Source organism: Mesoplodon mirus (assembly GCF_964341445.2).
Source record: "Mesoplodon mirus genome assembly, chromosome: 10".
Taxonomy (NCBI): Eukaryota; Metazoa; Chordata; class Mammalia; order Artiodactyla; family Ziphiidae; genus Mesoplodon; species Mesoplodon mirus.
Window position 1 is genome coordinate 28,049,331 of NC_138986.1, and position 13,998 is coordinate 28,063,328.

At 34.6% G+C, this 13,998-nt stretch overlaps 1 protein-coding gene across 1 annotated transcript in view; it reads left to right on the plus strand.

Moving 5' to 3' along the window:
• AHI1 (Abelson helper integration site 1) overlaps positions 1–13,998 on the plus strand; it is a 202,686-nt gene that overhangs the window by 14,654 nt on the left and 174,034 nt on the right. Inside the window, exons 5-6 of the mRNA XM_082634082.1 lie at positions 4,323–4,894; positions 7,701–7,882. Of these exons, the coding sequence (XP_082490208.1) occupies positions 4,323–4,894; positions 7,701–7,882 (754 nt within the window). The remainder of the gene's footprint in view (positions 1–4,322; positions 4,895–7,700; positions 7,883–13,998) is intronic.

Below are 13,998 nucleotides of genomic sequence, written 5' to 3' on the forward strand. Positions count from 1 at the left end.
GTGCAGGTGACCCTGACTAATGCAATAATGCAATATTTTTAAAAGAGCATAAAGATCATAAGTGAAGAAGTAAAAGAATCTCATTTGCAGCTGACAGACTCTCTAAAAAGTGCTGTTAGAACTATTAAATGAGTTTAGCAGAATATAAGGTCCAAGTATAAACCAATTGTATTTCTATACCAGTAATGATTAACTTAATTAAAATTTAAAATATCATTTATAGTAGTAACAAAAATATGTAGCAATCAAGGAAGAATTTATCAAAAAATATGTGAGACCTGTATACTGAAGATCCTCAAACTGCTGAAAGTAAACACCAAATAAAGAGATATCCATATTCATGGATTGAAAGAATCATTATTGTCAAATAATTATTGACAGATTATTATTATCCATTCTCTGAAAGTTGATCTATTGATTCAATTCAAAATGCCAGCAGACTTTTAAGAATTGAAAATATAATTATAAAATTTATTTGAAAATTTAAACAACAGACCTAGAATAGCCAAAACAGTTTTGCAAAGGAAGAACAAAGTCAAAGGAATTTTGTCATCTGATTCAAAACTCATTGTAAAGTTTTAGTAACCAAGACAACCTGGTATTGTCATAAAGGTGGATATGTAAGTCATAGATCAGAAGAGACTCTAGAAATCGACCCAAATGTGTATGGTCGATTGTTGACAAAATTGCCAAGGTACCTCAAAATAAGGAAAGGGACAATCTTTTCAACAAATGGTGCTGGGTCAATCAGATATACATATACAATATTACAAACTGACTATATCATGTTCAGAAATTAAATAGAAATGGATCAACGACCTAAAAAACATAAGAGCTAAAACTATATAACTTATAGAAGAAACAGAATAAAACCTTGGAAACCTTGAGTTATAAATAGGTTTCCCAGGATACAAAAGCATGAACCATAAAAGAAAAAAGGGATAAACTGGGTTCTGTGAAAATTCAAAACATTGCCAAGAAAATGAAAAAGTAAATTATAAATTGAGAGAAAATATTTGCAACACACTGTCTGATAAAGTGTATTTAGGACATTTTAAGAACTGTCAGAACTCAGTGATGTGAAACAACCTTACAAAAATGGGCAAAAGATTTGAACATTTAACTAAAGAAGAGATACAGATAGCAAATAAGCACATGTAAAGATTCTCAGTGTCATTAGTATTTAGGAAAATGCAATTTAAAAAAATGAGATACCATTATACACCTGTTACAACACAAAAAGATGAAAATTAACAATGTGGAGTGCTGACAAGGGTGTTAAGTAACTAGAACTCATACATTTGGGAGTGTGAACTGGTACAGCCACTTTAGGAAGCAGTTTGGTAGTTGTTTAAGAACTTAATGTGTACTGACCATATAGTATATCAGTTCCACTAGTGGGTATTCACTCAAGAGAAAGGAAGACATATAATATGCAAAACTGGAAATAACTCAAATGTCCATTAATTGGTATATGGAGAAATAAAATGTAGTATCTCTCCACACAATGGAATACTGCTCAGCAATGAAAGGGAATAAATTACTATAATCGCAACAACATGTATAAATCCCAAAGCTTTAGGCTGAGTGAAGGAAACCAGACACTAAAAGCTGTATACTATATGATTCCATTTATATGAAATTCCAGGCAAGACAAAATTACAGTGATAGAAAACAGATCAATGGTTGAGTGGGGCCAGGACATGGATGGGTAGGAGTTGACTTTGTAAAAGAACATGTGGGGTGATGGATGTTTAACATCATGATTGTGGTGGTGTCACAGCTGTATACATTGCCGAAATTCATTTAAGTATACACGTAAAACTGGTGAATATTACTGTACTTCACATAATTTATTGTTATGTCTCAATAAAGCTGATTTAAAAAACAAACTAAAGCAAAAAACCTAAATGAGGCACGGATGGTAAAGATAAAAGGATGGGCAAAGATATAATAGAACATGAACAAACGTATTTCGGACACTTCAGAATTCAGTGATAATCCATGAATTATGAAATACCATGAAGTAGACCTTTTTAAATTATAGTATGACAAAACTAGAAATCAGTAACAAAAGTTTAAAATTTATAAACTACTCGAAAATGTAAACACTATCTCATGAAGTTGTTAGCGAGACAAAGGAAATCCAAACCACAAAAACAGGAATTTAAAAAGTAATGAAACTATCAATTCAGTGCAATGGAATTTTGGGATGCTACCACAGATGCCCTGGGAATTGTATTTAAAATGACGTTATTAGTACAAAGGTTGACAGATCAGTGGAAGAGAGTAAATAAATAAATAAACTGAGCCTCATCTATTTAGCTTCCCCAGGGTTTTGTTTTCAACATCCTTTCTTCTAGACCATAATTCTTTTTTCTATTTCTAATTCTTGGTTATTCCAGTTATTGGAGTGTCCTCACAGTTTTTATTGATTGCCACTACGTTTCTGGTTCTGAGAAAACAGAAATTTGCATTTGCCCCATTTTGACATAATGGAAATTCAAGGTTATTAGGTATGACTATGTTCATAGAAAAACAACAAAAATAAGTTTCTGAAGAGATTAGCAATGACTTTCCTTGTGTGAGGCAACCCAGGATTGAACTTCGGGTCTTCTTTTTCTAAGTAATTTCTGAATTTTTTTTACTATTTTTAATTTTTTGTTTTCTTACTGTTTTAAGTTAAGCATATATTGCTTCTAGAAACAGAACATGTGAAAATAAACTTTTTTTAAGAGAGAAAATATTTTTATTAGATTTGATTAGGAAAGATTTTTTTTAGGATATGGATTCAGAATTTATCCTAGAAGAATAGATAGATTTGGAAATATATTTTAGGTAAGCAGAAGAGTCTTGGAGATGGTAAAATATTGGATATATAATGGGTTACTAGTTCTTCTAGCATTTTCCCATCTTTTCACATATATTACATATTTTCTAACCACTTTTAAACATGAGGATTTTTGAAAATTGAACTTCAGTCTTCACTGGTAAGCTCATCCATTTCTGGAAGACTTCTTCATTTTGGTATTGGCTTCCATCTTATAGCACTTCGGTTTTGCCCTTTCTGTTTTTGAACACATCTCTTAAGCTTTTATTTCTGTCGTTCGAAATTTTAATTCTAACATCTACGTTTTTTTTAATCTCATGCTTTTGAATTTCTTCATTGTATTAAGTTCACTTCTTTTAAATTATTTTATTTATGCTATTTATTTTTCTTCCTTAATTTTTCTGTTTTATTGGATTTGGTGGCTTTTCCTTCATTGTGCTGCTTTCCTTCAGTGTTTGTTAGTTTTTAGTTGTTAGTCATCTTTGTATTTGAGAATTTTTCTCCTGCCTGTTGGTTGTTTTCAACATAGTCTGCTTCTGCTGTTGGTGAGGGTTGTACCTACCTAAAACATGAAGCCATATATCTGTATTCAGCTGCTTTGGTCTCTGGGTGAAAGTCACCATGTAACACGAATGGAGGAGGGAGACAGAGCTGTCCCTCCCAACTCCTCAACTGGTCATCCTCAGGCTTGTCCCTCCTTCTTGAATTACTTGATTTGGCTTCTCCAGAACCAACCTTTTCTCTGGAGAAGTCTTTTCCTATGTGCTGTGGTTTTCTCTGGTAGTTTACTAGATCTAATCCTGCCTGTTTTTTTTTATCCTTGGGAAAATTCTCAAAATGTTTATTTCACTACTAGTAACATTCGGTTTTGATTTCTAGCCTGATTGTCTATTAAAAATATCTCTCATTTTAAATAATTTTGTTTGGAGAAAGAGGTACAAGTGTGTGCTTAGTCTGTCATTTGATCTAACTTGATAATATTTAATACTTAGCTGCATTTTCAGTGATACATTTGGACTAATTGCAGAGTAATCCTAGAGCTATAAACCTTTGGTTTTTTAATGTAATTATGAAGCAAAATAAATGACCCGTGTGTGTTTTCTATTGGGAAACATGAAATGGTTTAACCATGGCTCTTTTAGCATTTTCACAAATATCTATTAGATTAGAGTATGGATCATTCTGCCAAAGAGGAAACTAGCATTTGAGATTTGAGCAGTTAATTCACTTCTGAAAAGTCATTAAGTACTTTTTCCTTTGTTAACTAGTTAATTCATTTGATCTGAAGTTACTCTCAAGATTGCTGATCTAACGCTGGGAGAATAACTAGGAAAACGCTCATCATATGCCGTAGAATGGTGTCACAGTGCTCAAGTAAAAAGTGAAATAATCCTCCCAGTATTACACATTGTGGAACACTTGTCATTATTTTATCTTCACATAACTAAACTGTGCTTAGCTGAAACTTTGTTAATGTATCGTCTTCTCCTAGCTTGATGCAGTTAGAAGCGATCTTCAGAAAATCAGAGAAACTAAAAGTGATGATATAAGTGCTGCTAACACTAAGAACCCAGGGAAGAACATGCGAGTCACTAAAAACAAACCAAGAGGTCCGCAGCCAGCAACTGAAGATCCAGATAATGATGTTAATGTGGAGGACGACAAGCAAGAAAAGGCAAACAAAAGGGTTATAAAAACAGCACTCCAGGTGACAACACAAGAAGTGGAGCCGGAAACTCCTGAGAAGAAGGCGGATGCAACACCCCAGAAAGCAAGGACCAAGCCACTGCCAGGTGTCACTCGTGAGAAAAGTGAGAAGGCCAAGGAAGGAGAAAATAGTTTAGATGAGGAAGAACTGATGCAAGTATACCAGCTCCAAGTAGCTGAAGAAATGGCAAAGGAGATTAAGAAGAAAATCCAAAAGAAACTCAAGGAGCAGTTGGCTTACTTTCCCTCAGAGACTTCCTTTCCTTCAGATACTTCATTGTATGATGACAAATTGAATGGTGAAAAAAGAAAAAAGAAAAAAAAGAAAGTTCCAATCCTGTCTAAATCTGAAACAAGGTATGTTACATTGATAAATATAAAATGTCCTCTTAAAAAAACACTATTATTTTCAGCTTTTGAGTGATACCTGTAGTTTTGTTACTGAGTCTAAGATCATACTGCTCGCCGCATGACAGGCCAATAATCGAGAGATGAGTTGCTGGGGCAAGGAATGACGGCTTTATTTGGAAAGCTGGCAAACCGAGAAGATGGTGGGATCGTGCCCCCAAAGAACCATCTTGCCTGAGTGAGAATTCAGGCTCCTTTCATACTAGAAGGGGAAGGAGTAAAGTCAAACACTTCCTGGTTCCCATCAGCCTCCAGAGGGGATGTGTTAATTTCTTCCTCCCTGCAGTCATTCACAGGTGGGCCTGGTCAGGATGTTTCCTGTGAGCTAAACAAAGGTATTTTAGCTTAATGCTCATTACCTGGGAAGCAGGGCTCCCAGAGATGGGCCATTGTGTATAATTTAAGCTTATAGGCAACATCCCTTTAGTGATTAACTTGTAATAGAATACAAAAGGTTCTTCCCTATTACATTTTCACAAAGAAAATGTTTAGTCCTCCTTTTGGACACAGCCAGTAAAATACTGAAGGCTAACCTTTATGTAGCCCCTTCCTGTGTGCTTAATGCTTTACAAGGAACACATGCTTTTTCCCTTATAACAACCTTATAAGGAATAGTAATATTATCATCCTGTTTTGCAGGTGAGGAAACTGAAGGGTTTAAGTCACAGAACCAGTAAGAAGCTGAGCCAGAACCTTGGCAGTTTTGCCTTAAGAGTCTTTACCCTAACTATTCACATCTGCTTATTAAATAATTGAAACCTAAGTAGCCCCTTTATTGAGCTACAAATGCCTGTTGGGATATATGAAAATAACATTTTCCCCTTATTTTACAAATAACATTTACTCATTGTAGAACACACAGACACAGAGAGGAAAACAAAAGTAATCCAACCATACAAAGATAATCACTATTAGCAATTTTGTATTCCTTTAGTCTTTTTTTATATACAATGCTTATACATATATGCTTACATATACAATGTGAACATCTGTGAGTATATTCGTAGTTATCTGTCTCTCCTTGGGGAAAACAAGACAAAAAAATCTTTTAACTACTGTGATTAAATTTGTTTTTCATAATCTACATCTGGATAAACAACTTGAGGTGGGAACAGTCTGTATTTGACTATTCTCTGGCATTCAGGGTCAGTTTCCCTTAATGTCCTCATTGAAAAATAATTCCCTTCTTATCAAAAGCTAGACAACCAGTTGTAGCAAAGAGAGGGCAAATAGAGTTGCTAACAGGGACATGTTAGTATATGAATTAGTTATTGGTTGCTGCATTAAAAAGTTACCCCAGAATTTAACAGCTCAAAACAACAAACATATATTGTCTCACAGTTTCTGTGGCTCAGGAATCTGCGCATGGCTTAGCTGGGTGCCTCTGACTCAGGGTCTCTCACAGGCTACAGTCAGGATGTCAGCTGGGGCTGCAGTCATCTCAAGGCTTGGCTGGGGGAAGATCTGCCAAATGATGCAGCTATTGGAAGACTTGGATGATCCACTGCTAAACTCACTCATATGGCCATTAGCAGGTCTCAGGTCCTGACTGACTTTTGACCAGAGACATCAGGTCCTTGCCACATGGACCTTTTCATGTGGGCTACTCGCAACAGGGCCACTTGCTTCCCCCAAGCAAGGGCTCTGAGAGGGAAAAGGCAAGACCAAAGTCACAGTCTTTTTGGAACCTAATCTTAGAAGTAGCACCAATTACTTTTCCTATATTCTGTCTATTAGAAGTAAGTCTCTAGGTCCAGCCCACAATCAAGGAAGGGGATTACACAAAGATATGAATATCAAGAGGCAGGGATCATTGGGGACCATCTTAAAGGCTGCTTACTACAGTATACCATAAATCCTATTTCTTCTCATAACTACCATATCTATTATGAAGTGTAAGTCATACTCAGTAAGATCAGTTCATGAGTTTTAAATAAAACCATGCTTTACATGACAACAGCATACAAAGGGTAATTGTTCTCTTTAAATAATAGTTTTTGATGATGTGATAAAATAACATGGCTTTCTGGAATGACTAGTTTGAAACTTTACTCTTTTTATTTCTCAACCTCTTTTTTTGAAATATGACGAAATATATTGGAAGTCAATTTTTGATTATTAAATGCAGATTTCTTTTTTACTTGATAAATCACAAACTTTAATAGGCTGGTTTCTCTTTGCAACCCAGTATGCTTCTAGGCTGCCACCCCTTGCCATTTAGTAGTTCATGTGATGCATATTTTAATTTTAATAATAGCCTTCTGAAAATGTAGTGACACACCAAACATTGGAAAACACAAGAAATTAATTTTTACATAGAAATCAAAAGTTGACTATCTGAAGCCTCTTGAAAACAGAACAAACAAAATTAGAACACTTTTTTTTCTTTTAAATAAAGTAATTTAGAAATTTGTTCATTATTTAGTTACTTGGCAGTAGAGTGAGGGTGATTTGACAATCCTATGTAAAAACAGATCCATCGATCATAAAATACAATTTCACTTTTCCCTGGAGTTTAGAGATGAGTTTAATGTGGCTCATGGGGTACATAATGTATCACCAAGCGTAACTGAGTACACATAATACCTAGTTTAGCAGCCAACCATTTTAGTGTGTAAGAAAATATATGTATCTCCCAGCAGGAAATAATATTGATTTTAGGATTATCTTTGCCTCTATTCACTGTTTACTTTGCTGCACAGTAATAATAATAATGGTACATTTCCAATGGCTTGAACTTGGATTATATTTGCAGTACATTGATCATCTCTGATGACCCAGTTGAAGGTGAACAAAAGAAGGAATCTCCAGTTGGAGCAGTTACTACAGAGTCTCATCAAGATGATGAAATAAGCTCAAAGGAACAAAATGTAGAAGACAATGTGCAAGATGACGCAAAATCCAAACCGAAAAAAAAGAAGAAGAAGGCTAAAGCAGGTTTGTTATCCAAATTAAATGAAAAATGTGTGCCTTGGTAAGAATAACTTGATTCTAGAACTGTTAGTCCTTAAAACTAAAGAAAATCTAGTTCCAAAGGATATAATTGAAAAAAATCCAATATAGAATATTTGGTACTTATTCTTGGATTCGTCCAGATTATAACATTCATTTATTTATAACTGTGGACCTCTGTGATGAGTTAGTCTTACTTGAGTCATCTCTAATTAACGACTTGATTCACTTCTAGAATGACATTGACTTTGTTGTTGCTATTGTGGCATAGAAGATTTCTTCTTTATGTTATTGCCCCTAAATAATTAAGACTTATAGCACTGAAAGCTATAAAATTGTCAACAGCCGATAAACATTTCAGATGTTAAAGCTGCATGCCTCTGTCAAACATGGTATCTTCACAATTTCTCCTAATTCAGCTTCTCTCCTTCCTGCCCACTTTTCATTTTACCTCTTGCTTTCTACCTTCCTCTTTACTCATTTCATTTTTCTTATTTTTCTTTACTTATTCTTGCCTTTTTTCTGCTTGTTACATTTCTTCTTTTTTCTTTTCAATTCCCATTTAACTGGCCAAAAATTGGGACTAAAATAGGCAATTTTAGACTTTATGGTACTTATTCATTGGATGATGCAATTTATGGTGTTTTGTGGTCCCATAATTTATTTGTTTAGAAGTAAAATGTACATGTTACAAGTATACTACTTAGTGAATTTTCACAAACTGAACGTGTCTGTAAAGTCATCATCCAAATTATGAGCCAGAGCATCATTAGCACCCTGAAGCCCCCACAAGCTCCCTTCCTGTTCATTATCCTACAGGAGTAAACGCTGCCTTTTCATCTAACACATAGGCAATTTTTCTTGGTTTTTCTGCTTTAATATAAATAGAACAATAAATACTATGCTCTTTGTGTCTGGCTTTTTTTGCTCAAAATTATTTTTGTGAGATTTATACTGTTGTTGCATGCACTTGAGCTTATGCATCATCAGTCCTGTTTTTGTACTGTATAGATACCCGTTGTGTGAATATACCACAGTTAATTACCTATGCTGTTGATGGACATTTGAGGTGTTTCTAGTATTAAGCGATTATAAATAAAGCTATAATGAACAGTCTGGTCACATCTTTGGTGAGCACGTGTATACATTTTTCTTGGGCACATTCTTGGCATTCTTGCTATGCCATAGAGTATGTATATTTTTCACTTTAACAGGTACTTCTCCCTTTCCAAACTTGGGTTACCAATTGATACTAGCAGCATTTGAGAGCTTCCATTACTCTACATCTTCACCAATATTTATATTGTCAGTGTTTTAAAATTTTAGTGATTCTTAGGAGTGTTTAGTGATTATTCCCTTTTGACTTTGATTTGATTTCCATGGTAACTAGTGAAGTTGGGCATCTTATTCATGTTAATTGACTACTTGGATTCCTTCATTGTAAATTTGTTCACATCTTCTGTGTATTTTTTTAAGAAATGGAATTGTCTGCCTTTTTCTAATTAATTTGTAAGCATATTTTATATAACTAGATAGCAGTCTTTTCTCAGATATAAATACATATATATATTGCAAATATCTTCCCACTCTGGGTTTTATAATTTTTCTCCAACTGGTATCTTTTGAAAAACAGAATTTAAAAATTTTATATAGCCCAATGTATCCATTTTTCCCTTCGATGTTAAGTGCTTTCTGTGATTTAAGAGATCTTTCCCAAGTCCTGAAGATGTTTCTCTGTATATTATTTTCTAAAAGTTTTTTTGTTTCACTTTTCACATTTCGATTTCCAGTTTATCAGGTATTGATTTTTAATAGTGGTAGTGGTCCAGACCCATTTTTTTCTCGTATGAATATATAATTGACCTAGTACCATTTACTGAAGAGAGCTTTTCCTCTGCATTTCAGTGTCACTTTTATCATAACACGACTGTGTAAGTTGGTCGGTTTCACTAGTCTCTATCCTTAGATGGTTTGTACCAACACCACCACCATGTCTTAGTTCTATAGCTTTATAATAGGTCTTTCTGTTAACAATGATAGTTTTATTGTTTCTTTTTTAGTTCGTATGTCTTACTCCTTATTCTTACCTTGATAACACTGGCTAGGACTTTGATTACAGTGTTCAATAGAAGTGACAATAACAAGTATCCTTCTCTAGCTCTCAGCCTTGGGGAAAGCTTCCATTATTTCACCACTGACTGTGATGTTTGCTATAGGTTTTTTTGTAAATACCTCTTATTGGATTAATTACCGGCTATTCCTAATTGGCTAATAGTTTTTTTTATTATTATTATGACTAGATACTGAATTTCATCAGGTGCTTTTTCTGCATCTATCAACATAATCATATTAATTTTCACCCTTTTTTCTATTAATGTGGTTAATCGTTATTTGATTATTAAGCCATCTTTATGTTTCTGGCAGAGGTGGGGGGCACCCACTTTGTTGTGGTGTATTAGCTCTCTTTTTTAAAATTTATTACTGGATTTGATTTGCTGATACTTTGTTAAGGATTTTTGTAACTGTAGTCATGAGAGAGATTGGTTTGTACTACTCTTTCTTAAAATACACAGAGTTTTTAATATCAAGGTTTTGCTGGTCTCAAAAGGAATTGGGAAATACTTCCCTTTTCAATTCTCTGTAAGCATTTGTATAAATAGGTGTTACATCTTCCTTAAATGTTTGAAGAATTTACTAATAAAGCCTCTTAGGCCAAGGTTTTCTTTGTGGAAAGAATTTTAAATCATTTAGTTTCTTTCATAAATAACAGACTTCATATTTTCCGTTTCTTCTATCAGCTTTGATAGACTGTATTTTTTGAGGAATTTGTCCATTTAATATATATTTTCAAATTGTGTATGTCTATAGTTTCTGAAAGGGTACCCCTTGATATTGGTAATTAGATTCCCTTTATTTCTTCATTAGTCTCAGGATTTTCAATTTATAAATATTTTTAAAGGACCAACCTCTAGCTTTTATTTCTATCTGTTATACATTTGTGTATGATTTTGGTGATTTCTTCTATCTATATTATTTCCTTTTTTCTACTTTCTTTGGGTTTGAGTTGCTGTTGATTTCTAGCTTTACAGATAGATTTTTTAAGATTTCAGTCTTCCTTTATATACATCTAACACATTAAGTTACCATCTAAGCCCTACTTTATCCGCATCCCACAAATTTTTGATATGTTCTATATTCATTATCATTCCATACAAATATTTCCTAATTTCCATTTAAATTTCTCCTTTGATCATTCATTATTTAGAAGCATATTGTTTAGTTTCAGGCAGCAGGTGATTTTCTAGTTATCTTCTTTTTTGTTTGTTTGTTTTTTATCTTCCATTGTTGTCAAAGAACATATTGTGAATGATTTCAATCTTTTGAATTTATCACAGCTTTCTTTATGACCATCTTATGATCGATTTGGTAAATACGCCACGTGCACTTGAAAAGAACATGAATTCTGATGTCATTGGGTGTGATCGTGTCCTATGTATATCACATCAAGTTTATTGTGTTCTCATCTTACTGATTTTTTGTTTTTGTCTGCTTATTGTATTAGCTACTGAGATGAGTATTAAAATTCCCACTATTATTTTGCATTTCTGTTTTTATTTCTGTCATTTTTTTCTTTATATATTTTGGAGCTATGTTATTGAATATATATACATGCTTAGGAGTGTTATATCTTCCTCTCAAATTGACACTTTTATTATTGTCTTAGTTCATTCAGGCTGCTATAACAAAATACCATGACTGAATGGCTTAAACTATAAACATTTATTATTCATGGTTCTGGAGGCTGTGAAATCCAAGATCAAGGTGCCTGCAGATTCAATGTGGAAGGGGCAAGAGAGCTCTCTGGGTTTTCTTTTATAAGGGCACTAATCCCATTCATGAAGGCTCTACCCTCATGACCTAATGACCTCTGAAGGCCCAGCCTCTTAATACTATTTCATTGAAGGTTAGGATTTCAGCATATTAATCTTGGGGAGTCACAGGCATTCAGTCTATAGCAATCATTATGCAGTGTCCTTCTTTATCTCTGGTAACCATTCTCCCTTAAAGTCTACTACGGTTTGAGTTTCCATAGTACATTTTTTCCCTTCCTCATTTCTCCAGCATCATCCACAGTGTACCCCTAGGTGGTACCAACCTGGTTGAGAAAGGACAACCTTCAAACCTGTGCTTGGTTCGTGGTCTCCAGGTCTAGGCAGGGCTTGCCAGTACTTCATTCCTCTACTAGCCCCTAGGCTCCCTGTGTGTGCCTGCTTTGTACCTCCTTTGTTTGGGCCACAGTATGTCTGTATTCCTTTCCTTTTTGCCTTCACCTGTTTTCTTCTCCTACTCCAGCACATGTGGGGTCTCAGCCCCCAGGCTGTGAACTCCTTGAGGACAGGTGCCCAATAAATGCGAAGTGCTCTTGTGCCTCCCCCCAATATCCTCTTGTTTGTGGCCTTTCTGTGTCCTTAGATTTATCACCTCACTGTTAGTTTTTCCATATGACCTAAGTGTTTTATGTTCTTCTCCTTGCCTTCTTTTGAAAAAATTTTATTCCCTCTATTAACTTACTAACTTATTAATTACACATATTTCTACTGTCTTTTAGCTGATATCCTGAAGAACGTTAAGCTTATTCTTGACTTATTATAGTCTAGTACAAACTAACTCCCTAACAAAATACACTTCTCCAACACTGCTAAAACATGAGAATAGTTTGACTCCATTTGGATTTTGTCAGGTGCTTTCTTTCTCTGCATCTATCCCCCTTCCTGCCTTCTAGGTTCTTATCCTGTATTTTAGGCCTACATATATTTTAAACTTCACAGATGTTACAGTTACCATTTTGTACAGTTGATATTAATTTATATTCACCCCAAAATTTACTTTTCCCTTTATTTCCATTTTTCCATTTTTCATCTGCTTGAAGAACTCAGTATATTCTCTCTCTTAGTGCAGGCCTGCTAATTCACTCAGATTTTGTTGTGTTAAAGTGCCTTTACTTTACCTTCATTTTTGAAGCATATTTACTAATATATAATTTTAGGTTACAGGAAATCATACAGTTGTCTTCTGGCTTCCATCATTTTTGTTCCCAACTGCAGTCTTATTTCTGTCCCTTTGAGGGGACTGTTGTCTTTTTTTTCCCTCTGGCTGCTGTTTAGATTTTCCTTTTGTCTTTGGTTTCAGTGTTTTATCATGCTATGCCTAAATATAGCTTTGATGGAATTCACCCTGCTTAGAGTTTACTGATTGATATCATTTATCAGTTGTGGAAAATTCTTAGTCATTATTTCTTTAAATATGGCTTCTTCATCATCCTCTCCTGTTTTTCTAGATTATAATTTCACAAACTCTTTTGAGTTTATCCACATGTTTCTTATGTTTTTTCCCCCCATATTCTTCTGTTTTTTTTCCCATTATGCTTTGGTTTGGATATTTATATTGATTTTTCTTCTAGTTCACTAATAATGTCTTCCTTTGTAGGCAGTATGCTTTTAGACACATCCATTGAATTCTTAATTTCAGACATTATATTTTTCAGTTCCATAATGCCTGTTATTTTTATGAGTTTCAATTCTCCGTAGAAAGTCTCTATTTTTTAAAATAATTTTGTCTGTCTTTCCTGTGCTAACTCCAGGCTGAATCATCTGTGGGTCTGCTTCTGTTTTCTGTGTTTTCTCTTGGTTATTGGTCATACAGTCTTGCCTCTTTTATGTCTAGTAACTTTTTTATTATATGCTGGACATCGTGTATAGAATCCCAGAGGCTCCAGATGATTTTATCTTCCACTAGAGAGGGTTTCCTCTTTCCACTTTTAGGAAGACAGGGTGGGCAACTGATTTCAACTAATCTGAGCTAAGTCAGATCTGGGTTGCAGTTTTGGTAAGACTCTATCTCTGATTTGCCCTGTTCCTAGGATGTGCCCTTCCAGGTGTTTCAAATTGAGAGCCTGGCAGGTATTTGTCTTGTCTACCCTAAAAGACTTGGGGAGATTCAGTTTTGCCTGTCAGAGGTTTCAGCTTAGTTCTTTAGCCTTCTGCCCCATGCACCTTCAAGTTTTGGCAGATGTCTTGAGGGAGAGACTGGCCGTGCATTTG